This window comes from Balaenoptera acutorostrata, chromosome 21 (genome assembly GCF_949987535.1).
Source record: "Balaenoptera acutorostrata chromosome 21, mBalAcu1.1, whole genome shotgun sequence".
In the NCBI taxonomy this organism is placed as follows: domain Eukaryota; kingdom Metazoa; phylum Chordata; class Mammalia; order Artiodactyla; family Balaenopteridae; genus Balaenoptera; species Balaenoptera acutorostrata.
Genome location: NC_080084.1, coordinates 25,498,837 through 25,520,394, shown reverse-complemented (window position 1 = coordinate 25,520,394; position 21,558 = coordinate 25,498,837). Strand labels below are relative to the sequence as shown.

The 21,558-nt window shown below is 37.9% G+C and overlaps 1 protein-coding gene across 40 annotated transcripts in view; it reads right to left on the bottom strand.

Moving 5' to 3' along the window:
- The window catches only part of SORBS2 (sorbin and SH3 domain containing 2), a 204,819-nt gene that overhangs the window by 53,049 nt on the left and 130,212 nt on the right, over positions 1-21,558 (bottom strand). For 21 of the 40 annotated variants that reach the window (XM_028165371.2, XM_007177890.3, XM_007177897.3 and 18 more), the window contains 7 exons: positions 19,481-19,516; positions 15,761-15,899; positions 12,161-12,333; positions 6,958-7,024; positions 6,209-6,253; positions 3,492-3,681; positions 925-1,039 (listed from right to left, as the gene is read on the bottom strand). In XM_028165371.2, coding sequence (XP_028021172.2) covers positions 925-1,039; positions 3,492-3,681; positions 6,209-6,253; positions 6,958-7,024; positions 12,161-12,333; positions 15,761-15,899; positions 19,481-19,516 — 765 coding nt within the window. Of the gene's footprint in view, positions 1-924; positions 1,040-3,491; positions 3,682-6,208; positions 6,254-6,957; positions 7,025-11,364; positions 11,634-12,160; positions 12,334-15,760; positions 15,900-19,480; positions 19,517-21,558 lie in introns of those variants that run through there. The other 19 variants (XM_007177892.3, XM_007177901.3, XM_007177903.3 and 16 more) reach the window with 5 other exon arrangements.

The following is a 21,558-nucleotide window of genomic DNA, read 5'->3' as shown; positions in this document are numbered from 1 at the left end:
TTTCAGGGCTGGCCTTATGTTATATATAATACTGTGGTTTCTTGGATACTCTTAAAGGCACTAACAAAGAAAACTCTCTTTTTCCTGTTCACTGACACCTAAAATTCTTTTAAGACAAAGACGAGCAAATTGCAACCAGAAGCAGGTTTTGATAGAGGTGATGCAGAGGAATTATAGAATTTCAGAGAGATCCTGAAGGCATTGATCTAGGAGGGAAAGCGAGGACTGGGGGAATCAAAACAAAAGAGGGCCAAGGAAGAGCCTATTTGTTCAATTGTACTTTGAGGAGGCAAGTGGTTATTTTCAACTTTTTATGTCTTTTCCTTTGCATGTAATTAAAATATATAATTGGAAAAAATACTGCAAAGTTAAATATAATCTTGATCCATTAGATTGACAATCAGTCAGGAAACTTGAGGCTTGGTAACCTGAGGGAGATTTAATAAGAATCAATTAAAACAACTTGTTATAACAAAGGACATTTGGAAAATTTCCCTTTAAGCCAAAGAAATATTAAGAAACCAAAATGGAAACCAAGGGATGGAACTGCCTGGTCCATTTGTATCAGAGAGCATGAAGGATTGTTCTCATTAGCAATGTAGACTGGCAATTCAGTGTTGCATTTGAGAGTTGTTCTTTTTCTTTTTTAAAAAATTAAACTCAGGATCACGATTAGGCACATTTATAGTTACATGAGAATGAGTCCTATATTTGGTGAGTAGGGGCAATGTATTAGAGACTGTATCTTTAATTCTGAGATAAGATACACAAATCATGATACAAAATAAACATGATTTCTAAATAGTGCCAAATAAATAAATCACCTTTGTGGTTAAAAAATTGCTAAACGGTATGAAATTCAGGTTTATTTGGGAACCCAGGAAACCTAGAGAACTGGCGTTCTGTTTAATGACAAGTGCTTACTGGTCTTTCATGCTGCAGAATGGATGACTTCCCAGGTTCATATTCAAAAATACTCCTTGGCTCAGAACGAAATTTCCTTGTGTCCACTTTTCTGTCTGGAGGGTCCCAGTCATGCCTAGAAATCAACAGCAAATTACATATTAAAATAATTCTCTATGCTTAAAACCGTTGTATAAAACCACTGATTATCTGTTTTCAAAGCTAATTTTAGTATAGACTTTTTTTTAAAGCATCTCAGGATAAAATGTTAATATGCAAAAAAATACCACATTTGTGTTCTGTTTTTCATAAATGATTTAAAGAAAGCCATTTCTTTGATTTCCTATTATATTTTCCTCTACTTTTTTTCGTACAAGGACTATCCTCCTGCTGGCTCAATAACTCACACGAGGGGTTTGTATTGATAGAAATGCAGCCAGTTATCTGCTAGTGAACTCTGGGGTCACAAATGGCAGCTGTGTATTTTTGTGTTTAGAGGAAGCAGCGGTTATGCTCCATTAAGTTGTGTGAGTTTATCCCATCACTCTGTGACCTGGCGTCCTTGATCCGAAGTGACAAGGAGTAATGTAAACGTCATGTTTGATCTTGTTTATCTTGCAAGTGGCATCATAGTTTGTCTGTGAAAAGTGCAAAAGTATCACTTGGGTTGCCATCCATAAGAGCAAGTTGTATGGCAGTGGAGACCCTCCATGGTTTTACCCTTGAAAAACCAGAGGCTGGCGTCTATTCCATCGCATAGGAGACCCTGGAATCAGCTCTTTTTCCTGAACTAATATCCTTCAAGAGGCAGGCAAAGAGGGACTTCAAAAGTAAAGCTTTTCTAGGTAGCTGAGGCTGAAGAAGTCTTCCTTTGGGAGGATCACATTTGAGGAAGAAGGATTTTCTGACTGTAGATGGAGGCAATTCTTTTGTTTTTTTCCTTTTTTAAAAAAAAATATTTTTTTATTTATTTGGCTGCGTTGGGTCTTAGTTGTGGCATGCGGGATCTTTGTTACCTGTGAGGGATCTTTGTTGCAGTATGCAGGATCTTTAGTTGTGGCATGTGAACTTCTTAGCTATGCATGTGGGATCTAGTTCCCCGACCGGGGATTGAACCCGGGCGCCCTGCATTGGGAGCTCAGAGTCTTAGCCACTGGACCACCAGGAAAGTCCCATGGTGGGGGCAGTTCTGACCCATAGAGTGGGATGAAATTCTGACTCCATGCATGTTGGAAATAGAAGTTTCTACAAGACAGGAGAATTAGGGGCAGGCAGGTCCTGGCTTTCTAGTAAATTGATGAGTAATATTCAGCAGACGTACTTTGAGCATCACATAAGACAATGTATATGAAAACATTCTAGAAAATTTTAAGGGATTATCATGTTTCTCAATGAAAGATTTATTTTTACTAGACATATAGGACAAAATACATTTAAATCTGAGTTCATTTTGGTTCTTTTTTTATGGCAGAGATAGCATTTTGTGTCTAGACAATTATTTCTCAAATTTAAGACATAACACCTATAAACATATAATCATCATGAGGAGACGGGCATTAAAATGAGAACTCTTCACACATAATGTATGTCTATCTTTGTGGTATCTTATACCCTATATGATCATCAGTCACTTTTAATGGTACAATAGGGTGTTGAATATAATATTTCTGGGATGGGTATGATAGATGGATGCTTAATAACCATATTAATACTGAATAATTCTTATATTCTTATTTATTATTGCTGGTATAGCATGAGCTATGGTTTTAGTTAGAGCTGAGTGTGAATCCTGGCTTGGACATACTAGCTGCATGAGCTGAGCAACTTACTTTAATTTTCAAAACCACAGCTTTTTTTTTTTTTTTTTCCTCTCTCTAAAATGGGTTTAAAATAGAACATATCTCATTGGGTTGTTCTCAGAATTAAGTGATATAATACAGGAAAAGTGCTTAGATTAGTGGATCATAGTGAGGTCTCAATGAAGGTTACCTATAAGTAGTACTATTAGTCATTATCCTAATAAAAATGGCCCAATAGAAGTGTGTTTATAAATTTTTATTTTTGTTTGAATAGTTTCTATAAAAATATTTCAGTGGGGAAATTAAAGTTAGTGTATGGAAATGAGTCACAGCTAGACACATCAACTAATGCTTTACTTATGATTTACGAATAACCTTTTCTGTTTTCAAAAAGATACTTTTGTGATCAGAGGGGCAATTTTAAATCATTAATAGTCCTAGCATTTCAAATCTGAGGAAACTGAAAATTAACTGCATAGTCTCTGACCTGCTATGCCAAAGGGAGTGTGTGTCAATTATTTCTATTTATTTGTCTCATATGCATTTATTGATCAAAGAGTGGAGATGACGCTCAGTTACTTCAAGTCTAACTCAGGTGACCATGATATTAGGAACCAATATTGTGAAAGTGTTCACTACACTCTTGATAGAGGAGGTGAACGTGGCACCTTTATAAGACTATACATATACTATCTCAGAAAGGTAAGCACTGATTCTTCTGCTGAATGCCCTGTGGGCTTATTTTTATCCTAAGCTAAATACAGGACACTTCAGGGGAAAATGCCTTACTTTTCTGTTGAAGACCGATCCCTTGGTCGAAGTGGTGGGACTGGAGGAGGAACATGCGGGGGAGGGACAGGAGAGGAAGCATCCTTAAAGGCATCAGTGCCATTGTCGGAGTGGCTTTTGGAGAGGGGCCTGTAGGTCTGGGTCTTGGCAGCAGGATGTGACTGAGCACCGTAGGGTGAGTTGTACAGGCCTATCAGGAAACACAGCACAGCAAAACAAACACAGAACAGAAACAAATAACATGTTGAAAGTGCATTACATTACTTATACCCCACAAAAATATCCCATGATTTTACCAAGATTATTATCGGTAAACATATTCACAATGCATGCATTGGATGGTATGCTCTTGATTTATTAATATTATTAATTTATTAATCATTATTAATTCATTAATGGATTGAATACACGAGCATTGGTTACAGTGAATCCTCATCAGTTATTATGGAATTAGTAATAATTCCAACTGGTACTAGAAACAAACTTACAGATACTTAGCAAGTTTTCTCGTGGATAATGTAAACTAATAACGTAGTTAAGATTTTAGAAGAAGATTAAGAATACTTAATAGAACTGTTTCCAAATATCTTCTATTACTTTAAAAGCTCTGATTTGCATATGATAATTGACATGTTAATTGCAATCAAACAAAATATTGAGCAAGTTAAATACATGCGGTGCAAGGCATAAGGAAACATCCACTCTCAATAAGCTTATAGCACATCTGGGGAAAAGAGACATGATGAGAATTATGATTGAAAATAATTGGTAGCATATGATAAAGGCCACATAAGGAAAACATATTTTAGGCATTAAAGATTTTAGAAGATGGTGATTGGTCGGAGAAGATATCACAGAACTGATGACACTAGAGTGAGCCCTGAAGGATTGGTTTGGGTGGGTCGGGGAAGAGGGCAGTGGAGATGGCAGAGGAAAAAAAGCAGCAGAAAGTGCAAGGCATAGAACAGCACGATGTAAGGTTAGTAGGAGGGGAAGAGACTAATCAGAGTTGCTTTGTCTACTGATTAAATGGTAAAACTCTAAAGGGCTCTGCAAGTTTATATGTAACTACCGTTCAATTTACTAATTCTAATGGATGCAAACTTCAATGTGAAAAATAATTATAAAAATTCTGAATTTCCTGCCACCTCAGTCTTTTGAGCTAAGTCTATTTTCATTCATCTGCTTCTCCTGAAGGTCCATGCAAATTGGCTATGACAAATGAGACAGTGTCTGCAGTTTTGTTTTGCCTCAGTGCTACAGTCAGACTTCAACCTGAGCGCTTGTTAAGAACTAAACAGACCCAAAATGGAGTTGCTCGTGCTAAGCCCCACAGCACCAAACCGAGACTTAACTTAGTTACAGTTTTGAGTCTCCCAGAAATGGAATCTTAAAGCTGTCCATCAGGAATGGCCTGGCCAGCACGAGTTAGATACTCTGCCTAACAGCCCCCTGCCCTCCCCTCGGGGAAAGTGACCTTGCAGTAACCCACCCGCTTTTTTTCTTAGTCTAACTTCCTTGTTCCTGCTCCCTTCTGCCTATTGAAAGTCTTTCATTTTGTTCAGCTCCTCAGAGCTCCTTTCTATCTGCTATGTTGGATGCTGCCTGATTCATGAATCGTTTAATAAAGCCAAGAAGATCTTTAAAATCTTCTAAGTTGAATTTTGCATTTTAACAAGCTAAACACAGGAGAGGAGTTAGGAGAACCTGAGACCAGGAATAAAACTTGAGGGAATCTTAGCAGGCCACCTGCTATCATCTGCAAGAGCGAGGACTGAAAACCAGATTCTTGCAGCTTGCTGAGCTTGTTCTGCTTGTTTTTTTCCCTCTACTTGTCGTCGGACACTAGTAGCAGAATCCTCAACAGGGAAAAGGCCTGAGTGCTGGCCTTCAGGCCTCATGGAGGGGACAACCTCATCCAACTTGGGGGTGTGGCTGGCAAGGGGACCTTGATGGGAGGCTGCAGCTGCCGAACGGGACGTGGGCCTCGGAGACTGCTCTACAGAAGGGAATAACAGGCACTGTGCAATCGTCCTGAGCCTGGGGCCGGGAAGTGACAGGCGGCCCCATGTGGGGTCCCCTGATGTGACATTTAGGAGAAAGAGATGATGGAAACATTTTTTAGGGGTCCCTCATTCCAGCCTGTAACCACTTCACAAGATACCAACTCACTCAAGTACAAGTGGAAATGCCCGGAATTGAAGTTGTTCCGTTATGACCGCTGGCAACTCTGAGTCAGAAAAGTGGTCCAGCAAAGTGGGATGTTTAAAAATCCTTCAATGAATGATTGCATTTGGAGCAAAAGCATGGACAGGGTCACAAAATACTTTGCTTGACTTGTTTTTGGTGAACTGTATCTGAAAGATCTTACGCAATTGTAATCATTCTCTCTACTGATAAAAGAAGATCTTTATCTTATTTTGTACCCCCTGTTACAGTATGTTCTTTCCTGCTGTCCTTCACACTTTGGTTAAACATTCCTGAAGCCGAGAATAAACTAACAGTGGGGATGAAGGAGATAAAATAGTATTAGTTCTCATTTCCATGAGAAAAGATCAAATCTTTCGTTATACATGCTGAGAAAAGAAAAAAAGCATCTTCCTAATTGTAGAAACTGAAATCGTGCACTCAGAGTGGTAAAAAAAAGGTGACTGGGAAGTTCTTCCAAGCATGGGAGGGCACAGTGTATTCATGCCAAGCAAGGAAACCCATCCTACCTGCATTATATGTATAAGGAGTATTATACATGTCTGTGTCATCATCTAGAAAATGAAACATAAATATTATGGTAATACAGATTGGTCACCACATCCTAACAAGATAGCAGAACTTCAGAGAAACAACAGATTTGTTAGAAAACCAACACATTTTGCCTAGTTCATAAAACCATTTTTAAATTTTCAAATATTATGGGGTTTTTTTTTTCTGTTTTTTTTTTTGCTGGGCCTTTGCAAATTGACTTCTCTGGGCTGTAAAGGTTTGCTCCGCTGCCCACTTCACAGCATACAGATATCAGTCCCTCTTCCTCCTTTCCGCCTGTTCTGGATCATGAATTTCCTTTAGTAAGTGCTTTAAAGATCCCTTGTCAACTCAGTGAGACCCAGCTACAGTCACTGTCTTGATATGGGGCAGATACACGTGGACAGAGGAATAATGCGTCCGTTTAAGCAGATAATACGCCAGGCCAGTTTATACTGTGGATGGGGAAGGATGAAGGCATAAAGCCAGAGCCCCTGGCACTACTCCAAGGGTCACCTTCCAAGAGGCTTCCTGGCAGCTCAGGGGTGAAGCAGGAGCGCAGGTGTCTGGGAGTTGAGGGGTGATCTAAGAATAAGGAGGAGTGCTGAAAAGAAGGGAGGGCCATGAAGTTTGCTGGGGTCTTGACAGTTTGTGTGAACCGAAACTACACGAAAGAGTATGCATCCTTCAGCCCACAAGGACCTGACCAGAAAACAGAACTACATACCTGGCTTGTGCACCATGTGGATTTGCTTAAACATGGTCTTGTACCAGTCCTTTGGCCTGTCAACTGTCTGTAAAAGAAAATGTCCAACAGTTACAAAACTGGTTCCAAATAAACATTGTTCCTCTTTGTAGATTTTATCTTTTTAAATAGCAGATTTCTGTTCTGACTCTTTACTATGTCATGATGACATATCAGTAATTTATCCAGGGATACATGCAATTTGTAAATATATTACCCTTTGTTTGGGTGGAGGCTGAGTTGGAATGTTATACGCTATGGTTCTATTTCTTCCAGGTCACAGCTGTGCCCAGCCCTAGATAGTTGATATTTGTGCAAGCTTATTTATATAAAATTAACTGAATAAAAGTTATACTGTTGTAATTGTTTGCTTCGCTCCTTTTGGATATTATGGATATTATCATTATCCATAATAACTTGTTAGTATACTGTTCAAGACATTATTTTAAAAATTAACTAGGGAATATTTTGGACTCGAATTGTATTCTGATCATCGGCTTAGAATTAGAGAAATAAAAATTTGGTATTTACTAGTCTAAGTTACTAAAATACTGACTATAGTAAACAATCTAGTGTCCTAGAGGAAGTCACAAAATATAGATATTGTTTCAAAATTTCTTTAACGTGATAATAAAATGTTGGCAACATTTGCTGTGCTAAACTGTAAGTTCCTTAAAAGCAGAAGCTCCTTATCCACCCCGCTTTTGACATAATATAAACAGTAGGCTGCAGTGGAAAGCTGAGATTAATGTCAGATCAACGTAGATTCAAATCTTGGTTCCTTTCATTACTGTTTAATACTTCCAAGCAATAAGAATTTGGGCAAGTGAGGTAACCTTTTAGGGCCTCAGTTTTCCCTTCTCTAAGATAAAATAATTATATCCACATCGTAGAATTGTTATGGAAATTGAAAGAGACAGTGTATACAAAAAGACCTAGAACAATGCCTAGAATATAAGAAATGCTCAATAAATCATAACAGTAGGGAACCTCAAATATTTACAGAATAAAACAATGAATCCAGGTTATTGGATGGAAGTCTACCTAATCGTATACCTGTGAAAGTGGACATATGCCTTTATAATCATAATTCAAGATTTTGCTTGGAGTGTCTTCATTTTAACTCTTCCAGGGTTATTCTGGTAAGAAACTTGACCATTCTGTATATAGTGACTAAATATACAGATTTTTCAAGGCAGTTCTCTTCAAAGAAAATATTCTGTTAGGAAGGCCACAAAAATATTCTTGTATTTGTTAGACTGAGCTTTGGTGTAGATTTTATATCCTGATTTTTCTTTCCAATGTGGTCATCGTGTTTTCCATCTGGAAATTGAGGGTTTTGTGCTATATCTAGACTTATTTTGATCTCTAAGAATATATGATTCTGGTAATCACCACAAATACAGAGTAACATCAAGGGCTAATTGACTTTGTTGGGAATCACTTCTTCACTCATTCTAGGCTCTTTCTACAATGGAAATATTGAGTGGATCACTGGTGGACTTTATACTCAAGTGGTGGGAGCTGGTGGGAGAGGCAGTGATAAAGCAAGAGTCTAGCTGTTATTTGCTGGGTTAAACAAAGTAGATGAACATATATCTTTAAGGGACATTTATTTTCATAAAAGATGGATTTCTTTTTCATTAAGCTTTAATTCCTTTGCAGTCTTTAGCAATAAAAAATAAGACATAACTTTGTGTAAAAATGTTTCCCAGCCATACCTGGACACCACCAATGGCAACGAGGAGGCTGAATAAGTGAGTTATATCGCTGTATATGGCAATGCATCCTGACAGACAGGAGTTTTTCCTTCACTTGCTGGAGGGCACATATCCGGCGGGATCTCTGTTGTGCCATCTGCTAGCTTTATATGGCGAGCACAGAGATGCCAGGAAATGCCCAAGTTGGTTGGCAAAGAGGAGTGTGAGACTGGCAAATGGGAATACTAAAACTCTATGTCCCTTTCTAAAAGAAGTCCTCTAAGCATTTAAAGTCCCTCTTATAAATGCCACCATGTAGGTTGTTACGGCAAACATTGAGATTAGGTAAACGGAAGTCTACTCAAATTTCAGGAAGCTTACTTGTGTATTTGTTCTTCACAATGATTTTGCATGGACAGTAGCTACTAGTAAATCACTATTTGGTTGTTTTCTATAACTTGGCTGAATATACCTGAAATTTTACACTCCTGTAGTTTACAAAACATCAGGACTCTACATTGATTTGTCGTGCAGAGATTTCCAAAAAGGGAAAAGACACATATTTTCTACATTTTTGGTGATAATTATCATTATCCATAATAACTTGTTAGTGAGTATAGTGTTCAAGACATTATTTTAAAAATTAACTAGGGAATATTTTGGACTCGGATTGTATTCTGATCATCGGCTTAGAATTAGAGAAATAAAAATTTGGTATTTACTAGTCTAAGTTACTAAAATACTGACTATAGTAAACAATCTAGTGTCCTAGAGCAAGTCACAAAATACAGATATTGTTTCAAAATTTCTTTAACGTGATAATAAAATGTTGGCAACATTTGCTGTGCTAAACTAAGTTCCTTAAAAGCAGAAGCTTCTTATCCACCCCGCTTTTGACATAATATAAACAGTAGGCTGCAGTGGAAAGCTGAGATTAATGTCAGATCAACCTGGATTCAAATCTTGGTTCCTTTCATTACTGTTTAATACTTCCAAGCAATAAGAATGTACACCAGTATACATTACTCTATTCTATTTTCGCCCCTTTCCAGATTGGAAAAGACTCAAACGTTGTTATATTTGAACTTGAAGGAAAGAATCTTACATTTCACTTAACTACTCGCCTTAATTACACAGTCTCGTGGGATCTGAACCCTAGCGGGTTTTGTTGTTGTTGTTTTTAAGGATGGCAGTAAAAGGCTACCATTAGACGTCCCAGGTCGCATGAGAGAGGGCAGTCTGGGGAGCTGCTTCCCTTTCTTCAGATAACATTTGGTTAATTCTTGGCTTTCTAGAGTTTCCATGTTACTTTTTGAAATTCTGTTTCCTTGGTCTATGCTGGTTGTCTAAAATGAGACTCTGAGATGATACACTGGGACAGTACTGCCTTTGGTGTGTACACTGAGCAGAAAGTCCCTGTGAAGCAATGTAAGTCTGATAATTATTACTTTCTATGCGGATGAGAAAGAAAAACAGCCTTGGAGATTCTTGGCTTGCTGTGGCTCAGACATGGCGAGACTCCACATTTATAAACACAGCTATACTTGGGGATGTGCTCTGTGGGGCTGACAGATAAGAAATGTGAATGACTCTTCACACCTGTACCTTCTCTGTAAACTTTGAACAGTCTACATAAGAGCACAGCTGTACATAAAAATGCTGGTTCCTTATAAGGAACTTCTGAGTTGCTTATATTTTTATTTTCTATTTTATAGAGGGGGAACTTGCATTGAATGTCTAGTATCTGCGTTTGTTTATGCATATCTAAACATGCTTTTGATTTGGCAGTAGATTAAAAATATATAAATTTTTAATATTTCTTGATTTTTCACTAACCATCTATAACATCTCAGTTTTTTCCTTTTAAAACGTAAAAAGCAAGGTCTTGCTATTTAAGAAAATTATATCTTACGAATAAAGACAGTTCCAGCTTTGCATGTCCATTTGTGTCTATCATATATTGACTTAAAAACACACCTAGAGGTCTCAGATAAAATCAGACAATCTATAACTACACAGTATCAGGGATCTCCTAATTTGTCAAGGGTCAGTTAAACAAAACCAGAGACACTGTACCTGTCTGGCACTGTATCCCTACATTATTAGGAAGAAAAATTCAAATTAAACCATTTTGAGTCAGAAATCTTAAAAGAGAAACAAACAACAAAGTGCCACCACCGGAAACATGCAGTCACCATAAGATTAAGAATGTTAGTCACAATCCCTGAACTTTTCCTGTCACTTAAATATGACAATCATTGGTTCCAACAGAGATTTTTAGGACTTTATAATTAGTCACATTCAACATCCCCAGAATCTAATGAGTCTAAAGCCCCAGCAACTGCTCTACAGATTTACTTTCTGGCTTCCAATTCTCATACAGATGCTTGGAATAATCAATTTTCAACTCTCCTCTCCGAACACAGGATCCCCATATGATGAATGCAAATCCAAGGAGACAAGAGACCCCCAGTCTTTGTCTTTCGTTCTTTCTGAGCGATTCCAATCGTCCCTGATCTCTCTTTCTGATCTCTTGCCGGTTCTTTTCCTCTCTCCACCCTTGTCTTTGGCCCCCCAGGTTTGCCTTCCAGGCCAGTAGCTCTCGGCACCAGCCCAGCCGCGTACGTGGGTGTTGGAGACCGAGTGTATGCAGTCGGCGCTCCATTCTCTGACCACCCCCCAGTTTCACCTGCAGAGGTGCTGCCGCTCTCATCCTGGCGCCCCCAGTATTCCTTCGCGCAGGCCAGTACAGACCTCCTCTCCAAGTGGCCTGGATCAGCAAGCAGCTGCCTGCCCAAGCTCAGCCTCTGCTGCCGCTGAGCTTTGCCAGAAGGGGCTGCCCTGACACACCGAGCAATGTTCTGGCAGAGTTTAAAGACTTAAAAAAAAAAACCCCAAACACTTTCACTTATCGCCCCGGAGAGCTCACAGCAGGCACAGCTGACGAGGGACGCTAAAACGTGGTGTGTATTTTCCTCAGACAGTTTTTCCTTTCCATGACATGAACTCCCTTCCCTCCAATCATCTCGCTGCCCAGCACCCAATTCACAGCTCCCAGTCTCCTGGTGGTAACACACATCCATCTCAAGAAACAAATCACTGGTTTATTCGCAATGCACATGGGAATTCAGTGCAGCCAAAGAATTCACATTTTCTTCTTCCTTCTCTTTTCTCTCTCTATTGCCCCAACACTCCGTGGAAAAGGTAAAACCAAACAAAGCCTACTTTTATCGTTTAACAGAATCACAATTTTCGTGATTTTTTTTTCGTGATTTTTAATTGAAATGGAAAAACAGATCGGGTCATTATCTTCAATCGACAGTTCCCTTTCTCTGCCACACACAGCATAATATTCATGAGAACTCAGATGGCACGGAGGGCAATCCTCATTATGTAAGAGCATAGGAATGCACAAAGCCATTGACAATCCATCCTTTGTGGAGCCTGTGCACAGCCCCGGAGCAAGGCGCGCTGGCATTTCCTACCGTTCTAATTGCCGTGGGGATTCCGGATTCATCCACCGGCCCGATCCCCGGGTAGTGCGGTGCTTTGATGACTGTCACTCTCTTCTCCTCCTCTGAGGATCTGTACAGCGGTATCGAGCTGCCCATGCTGCCGTCCAGAGACTGTGCATGCTGGGGGTATGTCTCTGAGGAATCTGTGGAGAAAATTTGGCGAAATATACTTGATGCACGAGGAGTCAAATTAATGGAGCCTCATGCCTACCGTAATATAATATATTTAATTACATGTAATTACATATAATTACATAGCTATATGTAAATATATAATACTATATTATAATATATTTATAAATAAATATAAAGTGTATTTCCATCACTATGTCTTTTAACTCATTGACCTTAGATTTGAGCCACTCATTGTTAACGTGTAGGTATATATTGAATAGACCTCTAACAACAAGGTCCTCATTATTCAGTGATGAGGGGAAGGAGAAGAATAATATTTGTTGAAAGACCATGCAGCCACGTGGCAGCCACTGTGTTAAGAAAGCATTGTACATGCATTACTTCATTTTATCCTTCTAGTAATCTTGGGTGAGGGGTCCATTTTATAAACGAGGGGACAGAAGCTGAGACAAGTTTAGTAATTTCCTTCAGGTCATCATTTACATTGCTATTATTTCAGTGAAACTGCTGACTACCATTATTTTAAAGTACGAAAGTGTACTTTTAGGATGAAAAATATGACTATTGAGTCTATGACACTGATTTTATAAAAATAAAGTGAAAACAAAAATCACATAAGGAAATCTTCACATCCAAACATATACTTGGATGTGAAAGCTTATGGGTAGAGAAATGATCGTAAGCTATTAGTATTAACGTTTATTTAAGACTCCATGATGGCCACTAAAGTAAAGTAGCTTCGCTTTTACTTTAAAGTAGCAAAAACCATGAGTTCTCACCCCTTGGATGTGAAAATTGCCCTAAGCATACATTGTGACTGAGATTTATCATGCTCTTCATGCCATCTTTGTTAAATTTTTGGTATACTTTCATAAGAAACAGAGAGGACATAGGTGTACTATATATTCCACTTAGAGTTTACAGGTATTTATGAAAATCTACATTATCATTTATTTAGTACAATTGATAATATGACCTCCTGTTTTTCTACAATAAATTTCAAAATTTTGCTGGCCAAGAATGACTCTTGGCCATGGTTTGTCAGATCTGTTAGTCAGGTCTCTTTTTATGTGCATATGGAAAAGTCCTTATGTCAGGGTAGCAGTCATTGATTACGTATAGGTATAAATATAAATATAGATATAGACATCTAAAAAGATATGACTGTTTTTGTAGCAAATTTATACAAAATTTCATAAGATTTTTAAAAAATTTAACTCATCATTATAAGGATAAGTAGAGATAAGACCTTTGTAAACTAATATCTGTTATAATATTTGTAACTGCTGTTACTATGACTGTGTTTTAGTTTGCAACAGAAAAGCATTTTCAATCCATTTCTGATGAAGAATGAATACGGCTAGGAATAAAACTGCTTTACGTGCCATTGTATGTGAAAGTAGTATCTTTTCCAAGCAACTCTGAATTAAGACGCAAAGTGATATTTGACTCTGATTTTCCATTTAATTACAGAAAGGATTTGAGTGGGCAACCATGATGCTAGTATTTCTATCAAACACTTTGAGCACTGAGTATTTGCAAAGTCCTAGCCTAAACAAACAGTGTTAACTCTCTTCATATGTGGGTCATAAGATTCTATGAATTTATAGCTTACAAGTTAGCCTTTTATTTTATTATGCTCTTATATGGTCCACTAACTCTCATTTTTGCAGCTTTGTCCTCAACTTTATAAAGTTCCTCTAGGGTAGAATAGATTTGTATATCCTCCTCAGGACCTATCTCAGCACTGGCCAATTGGAATTTGTTCAGTATTTATCTACAGAATTTCTTTCTCTGTAGTATAGTTTATATGTAAAATCCACCCATTGATATGTTCTAATATAAAAGCCTGTCCATACTTAAGTATTTATATATTTTGTTTGTTGGGGTGGGAGGGACAAAACTGTGTTCATTAAGACAGGCAAAGGGGACAGAATCCAACTTTGATAATAATTATTTGGAAAAATATTATGGCTAGGATAATTTGTAGAGTTTTACTATAGATGTGTGATCATGCATAGCTCCATAAAGAATCTAGATATAATGGACTCCTATTATAAAACTACACCAGGGAGTGATTATATAAGGGCAGTATTTTGGCACAAAGACATTCTACTCTCTTATACTATAAAAGGACATCATTATAAGATTCACAGATGATCCCAGGAGCAGCCTTAGAGAAGGTGCAAGTGTATTTAGACTTCTCTTTGAGTCTCGTGGCTACATGTAAGTCTTATAGTTAGAGAGGTTTTGCTGGCCATAGAAGTTGAGTTCCACAATCCATAGGCTGGGTGTTCCTGGGTAAACTAACAGCCTCATCTTCTTTCAATACACAGTGTCGGGGAAGAGAAGGCGCTGTCTGCTGTCAACGAGGACATGGCAGTTAAAGCCCTGTGTTCTAGTTTCTTTCTCTCTGCTGGTTGGTGGTGGCCAGAGGATCGGTCTCCTGCTTTTCTGAGAGGTATGTTGTGGTCACGTGGTCCTCCGCTGTTTTCCCTGTTTCTTGCTGCCCTGCAGTCCTTCTAGTTGCTCAACATGGAACCTTTCTCAGCTTGAATTCAGATGATGGTTCGATTTGGTCTGTTTTTCAATGTTTGTTTGTTTTTTTTTTTTTACATTTTTAAAAACTAAGAAATATTTATTACATTATTTTCTAAATTGTCCTAATATATTTTGCTGCCTAAAAACGTTTCTAACATTATATAGCACAGCTTCTTTTCCAGGAAGCTTTAAAGAGTTCATGAGCCCCATGAAATCATATGTTTAAAAATTTATATGAATGTCCTAATGTTCATTTTTTTTGGGGGGGGAGGAGAGCTCTGTCTTTCTTTTAGTTCTTAATTCCCAAAGGATTAAGAACTACCTTTCTATAAAATTCTGCATCATTATTTAAAGGAACTCACATCCCTGACTGGTGGTCTTCTGGTCTCAGTTTGAATGGTAGTTTACTACTTTGGGGGGCAGCCTATCCCCTTGTTAAACTGTTTTAACTGTTAAATAGTTCTTCTTTATATATATCAAAAGAATTTTCTACAATGAAAGCTTTTCCACAAAAGAAAGGGCTGCCTCGAACTTGGATGGTATTTGCCACCCATGGAAATTCACTACATGAATGTTCTCCTGGTATATGTGCACACTCCTCTCCCCAACTGGCCATCTTTTTCTTTCTGCCCCATCACCCCAAATATCTAATAGCCTTCTCCAGACTCAGATATAGATGCAGTCATCGTCTTGGAATAGCCGGGTCCCTATTTTCTCCAGTGTTAAATCCTCTGCCTTTAATTCCTCCCCTAGGAGAGGCTCATTAAATAGTGGAGTATTGAATGTTTCTGCTTCCTTTTCCAAAAATTACTTGGATGCTTTATATTTTTCTCATTTGCTTTGTACCTGTTATATTGAAATTGTCATGAAAATCATGACTATCAGATGACTTACCAAGTGACCGGCCATGCTGCATGATAATGCTTGAATTGAGTGAGCCTGGTAGCGAGTAGGCAGAAGGGGAAAACGGCCTTTGGTAGTAACTCAGTGGACTCACAGTGCCGCCAGAGTTTCCATTCACTGTTATCTGGCTCTGAGAAAAGTGCAAAGACATCCTGTTAAAGCACACGGTCCCCTGTAAACGTCACTCCTTTAGATGGCAGTAATGGCTTCCATTCACATGACAGTAATCAGCCGTCAAGTATTTATTTACTAACTGATGTCGAGAAGGGCATGGGACATTTTTGTTTTCAGTGTCTTCTCTATCTTCCTTTACTCTGAAAATCACTCTCTTTAAATGTCAGAGGGCACAGGAGGTGATTAGGAGAATGGAAGCAGCTGACCAGTGGGCACATTGCTCTGCCAACAGTGATGTCCAAAGATATCAGAGGAACCAGTATAAAATAAACGTGAAGGGTGAATCTGCTCTAATGTCGTGACTTAAATCACACTGCTCTGCGTGTAGGATTGTAAAAGAACATTCTTTGAAAAGAGGAAAGTGATCGGTTTTCAGACTTAATCAGGGATATATATCCTGTAGCGAATCAAGGTTTCCAGGGCAAGGTGACTAACATAAGGAGGACAATTGTTTGGATTTATATATGTCATGAAGCAATCTATTCTGGAAGAATCAAATACCTGGCGAAGCATCAGAAAGTGGTGTTAAACCCCCGGCTTCTACTCGTGTTTCATTTAGCACGTTATAGGCCTCTTTTTGGTTCTTTAATAATTTATTGTTTTGATTGCTTTATATTTGAGTATTTTCATATCCCCAGTGGTATTTCAAGATTCTTGTTGAAGATGGTCGTATATATGCTTTTAAAACATATTTTTCTGTATAACATGCAACCTGGTGCTAATAGGATAGTAGATATTCAATAGATACATATTCTAATTGAATTGAATCAGCTCAGTTAGAGAGGTTGAGCTCACTATTAAGCATGCCTATCTGTCCACAACACAGCACTGAGCATTGTGGAGATTGCATAATGCATGCAAATAAGATAAAACATTAGTAAGAGCAGTTAGTTAAAATACCTTACAGCTGCATACACACAAAACACATATATGCACATAAAGAACCATAATTTGTGACCTTTATCTGCTTATTTTAAAACAAATTAAACTTCTGTAGTATAGGCCTGAAACACAGGTAAATTAATTGCACATTTCCATGATTTTTCACTTTAAAGCAGATGTTTTCAAATAATGTAGAATTAATCTAGTTTCATTACTTTATAGCCATACCACATCTATCCTAAAGTCAGTAAGCATATCATTACAATGATTGTGCTTAATGATGAACTACTGCTCTGAGCTGTTACAGAAATCATTATTAGCAACCCTATCTTGAGGGTCATCTACCTTAGAGCACTGCCATTCAGATAAGCATGATGCACTGATCTACCCAAATGCTTCAGAGTGCTTATATATCTTTGATGAATTATTTGAGACTATTTTTGCCTCCTTGTCCAAATCCAGTTTGGTTGATCTTTGTAAATATAATTTAAATATTATTGTTATAATTAATGTTAAAGGCAGGAGAATTCTTCTTATTAAAAACTATCATGTTACTATGTAACTAAACTTAGGAAAGTTGCCCTGCCTCCTATTTTGATGGTTTCAATAATATTGGTTATGGGTTAAACAAAATAAAAGCTGCAAATAGATTTAGTCTTTCATCATGTTAAATCAATTAGGATTTTACTAATGAAATAATACTATTAGAATTTTAGAAAATACTTTATTGTTATAGTGAAATAATTATTAGGAAAACCATCTCATGGAGAAGGTATGTGCAATTTAAACTGTTACTTGAAACTAAGTTCAGTTACAGTCGGCTCCACAAAGCTATATGTATGCCTCTCAGGCTCCTGAAGAGTCTTAGAAACAGTAAATTCAATAGGCTAGTACATAAATTAATACCCTATCCCTGCTTTGTATTTTTGGGTAAAGGCATTCCTTAGAGTTTTAAAAGTAAAGAACTGTTGAAAGCATAGTAGAACATGGAGAGGCTCGTGCCTGTTGCGCTCCAGGTACTAGTGGCAGGGGAGGTATTAGCCGTGGAAGAGGAGGTTCCTTCTGGAGCTAGTCTCTGAATGCAACATTTCAGGGGAAAGTTTTATGCCCAGCTGTTGAATGAATACTGAAGCCCATCTAAAGTATTATTAAGTATTTAGTAAAGATACTAAAAAGTATCTTTTGTCTTCTGTAATTGCAATGTCTTGAAAAACATATAGTTTATAATATTTCTCCAGGCATGAAATTCACAGATTTATGACCTTGATGCAACATAAAAATTATGTAGCACAGCTAAAATTTTCTCTATGACAATGCATATTTAGAACTTCATTATGAAATCAATTTTAGAAAAAAATTCCCTTTATTTTGCCTAAAGTTATGTGCCTTTCAAATTGAAGCTATTATCTCTACTTTATATGCAATAGAAAATCTGCGCCATAAAATTTTGAAACACTTTAGGCATTTATAAATCATTTATTAGGGACTGCTTGTCAAGTAGATATAGTTAGATGAAATAAATACGTATGGGAAATATTTATATATTGCTCTAAATGGAAGACAAATTATTGATATATAAAACAATAAATATTCATAAATTTCTATACTGGAGTGTCTTGGGAAAATAATTCCAACAAAATCATAGGGCTAAGTTTCTGCAGTGTAGATTAAGGTTATTTACATCATTCACTCCTGCTGGATAGATGGGTTCAAAAGATGTAGCTGTTAATGAAAGGGGAGCAAGAAGAATTAACATCATACAGTGAGTAACCATGTATGTGACAAATAAGGAGATGTGAACTGTTCACACAGGGCACATTCATATGACTCTCTGAAGTAATTTAATACTGGATTAAAATTTTAGACTTTCTCTACTAATCATCATCATATTATATATATACCTATCTAAATTTCTGAGAAAACTTCTTATTAAGGCAAATCACTGTACAACTCATTAGCTAGAGCAACACAGTGTAAACATAAGTGACTCTAAAACGAATGAAGAGAATATAATTGACCTTTTGAGCCCAAAATAGGTTTATGAGGATGAATGTAATGTATTTCCGTAACAGATTGCACAGAATCGGTTTAGATGGAATCAACATCTATGCAAATAAAAATGCTCAGCTGCAAAATCAGATGGCAGACAAGAAATTGGTCCTTTTGGTCTTTGGAGATCTGTTTAAAAAACGATGGAGCATAGGAAAGAAGAATGATTACATGCATGATAGCAGGGGTGGTTAAAGTGATGCCGTCTGTCCTGGCAGACTGCTGACCCGCGGTTGGGGAAGGTGTTTCAGAACAGTCAGTTTGTCAGAGTCAGCTATCTGCAGCTCATCTGGGGTGGCTGAGGAGTACTCCCTGGAGGAGCAGGGGGAGTGCTCGCCCTGGGAGGGCTGTAGTGAGAGAGCCTGTGGCGTTGCTGTGGGTAAGGCAGGCAGGAGCAGGAAGAAGGGGTTTATAAAAGCAATGCAAAAACGTTGGGGGTCTTTGCAGGTGTGAGGGCCCCAAATCAGCAGGTGGTAGCAGGGTAAGTGATGCTGGGCTGGGGCCACCATCTGGTGAAGAAGTGGTTGGGTTAAAAGGTACCACAGAAGGAGGGCATGAAGAAGAGGCTGCTGGTGGGGTTTGTCTGTGTGTTTGTGAAGCATTTACCTCCAGCACATTGGCAGTGAAGTTCTGGTTTCCGAGCTGAGTTTGAGGAAAAAATAATGAGAAGAGATATAAATGATCCAATTAATAAAAACATCTCTTTTTGCAATGTGGCAGAGAAGGCAAAGCATCGGTTTTATTTGCAAGCACTCTAAGGAAATATATTCAGAAGAATTAGGTGCCAACCACACAGTAGAGGAAAAGCATGAAAACATGCAGAAAAGGAATCCAGTAAATGTTTTTTGGAAATAAGACCAGTTTTCACACAGCTTTAGTTTTGGGTGAGGGCTTAAGAGTGTTGGCATAATGGAATTTTTTTTTTCTCCAAAGTTTTGGTTTTTGTACTTGTGACAACAAATTAATATCAAGTCATTCATTGGTTGGCAGAATTAGTTTAGCAGATTTCTCCCTACTGCCTCCTTGTTGGAAAATGTCCCCCAAATATAAATCAGTTTGCCTCATGTTTTTCTGATTTTCAGATCTAGAGACTGATCAAATTAAAAACAACTAAATGGAAAGGGAATTTTGTTTCCTTTCCACTCATTGAATCTCTATTATAATTTCACTATAAAATACTAAAGGAATTGAACTTTAAAATATCCTAGCAGTGCAAATAGTGGTACCTTTGTGTGCAAATGAAATGAAAAAAAAAACAAAACAAAAACAGCCACTGATGATGTTAGAGTATACCCTAGCTGGTTAGAACTACTGTTGGCTTAAAATCTTAGGTAAAGGAGAAAGAAACTGAAGGAGAAAGAAAAGGTTTAATACCTCCAAAGCTAAACATGGCGGAGGGGTGGTCTGTAAAAGGAAAAGACTGGATGGCCCATTAAAGATGTCATAGCTATCCATTTTAACCTTCATGATAGCTGACCACACAGGGCAAATATGATGATAAGTGAATTCACTCAACATGAGTGAATGAAACTCTGAAGCAGATTTTTTTTCTTGCTCCTCACCCCCACCTCCAAAATAAAGGTTTTTCTGAGTGTTCAGTACGGGGCCAGTTGTAACATAGATAGCCAGAGTATTATAGGATATTAATACAAGGATGGGGAATGTATTAAAGAGAACTGTATAAAGTTAAAAATCTTGCCTAGTAAAGATTTAAGTGATTCTTGGCCAGCCATCATCTTCCTAACAGTTGATGTCATGCAGACTGTTGATCTCATAAAAAGTTATAATTAACTTTTGTCCTCAGAATTTTAATTGGAGAGTTAAAAAAAATCCATTATATAAAAAGGTCTCTTGGCCACAGATACCTTAAAAATCTGAGAGCTATTGATCCTTCTCTTAGGAAAAATGCACAAATTCATGTATGCATAAAATTTGCATCAACTTTAGGGGTTCATGGATACTTGAAAGCACATCTTTAATCTAACAGGTTAAGAAACTCCAACCCTGGATAAAAAGACAGATTTTTCTATTCTATTCTTATCTAGTGAGCTTTTGTTGTTGTTGTTTAAAGACACACATTTTAAATGTGATACTTTTATACTCATATGTGGGCATTGCAAACTCAGGTGCTGACCCTGGGCCAGGAATGTATCCAGAATGTGCAAATCAGGCTAGGGGTTAGATAAGAGGGAATGATGGTCCATTCTCTACACCTGCATCTTTATTCCTGTCCTGATACAGGGAGGGGGAAGGGTAAGCTGGGATGAAGTGACAGAGTGGCATGGACATATATACACTACCAAATGTAAAACAGATAGCTAGTGGGAAGCAGCCGCATAGCACAGAGAGATCAGCTCGGTGCTTTGTGACCACCTAGAGGGGTGGGATAGGGAGGGTGGGAGGGAGACGCAAGAGGGAGGAGATATGGGGATATATGTATATGTATAGCTAATTCACTTTGTTCTAAAGCAGAAACTAACACACCATTGTAAAGCAATTATACTCCAATAAAGATGTTAAAAAAAAAGAAGAGGGAATGATAGAAACTGGTAGAAGGGAAAGGGCATGTTGCCCCAAGGCAGCCAAATTAAAAATTAACTCAGTGGCAACCAAACAAAGGATATCTATAGTCATAAACCCTTAGGCCGTATGTTTTTTGGCTCAGTAAATGTAGAACCTGGAGG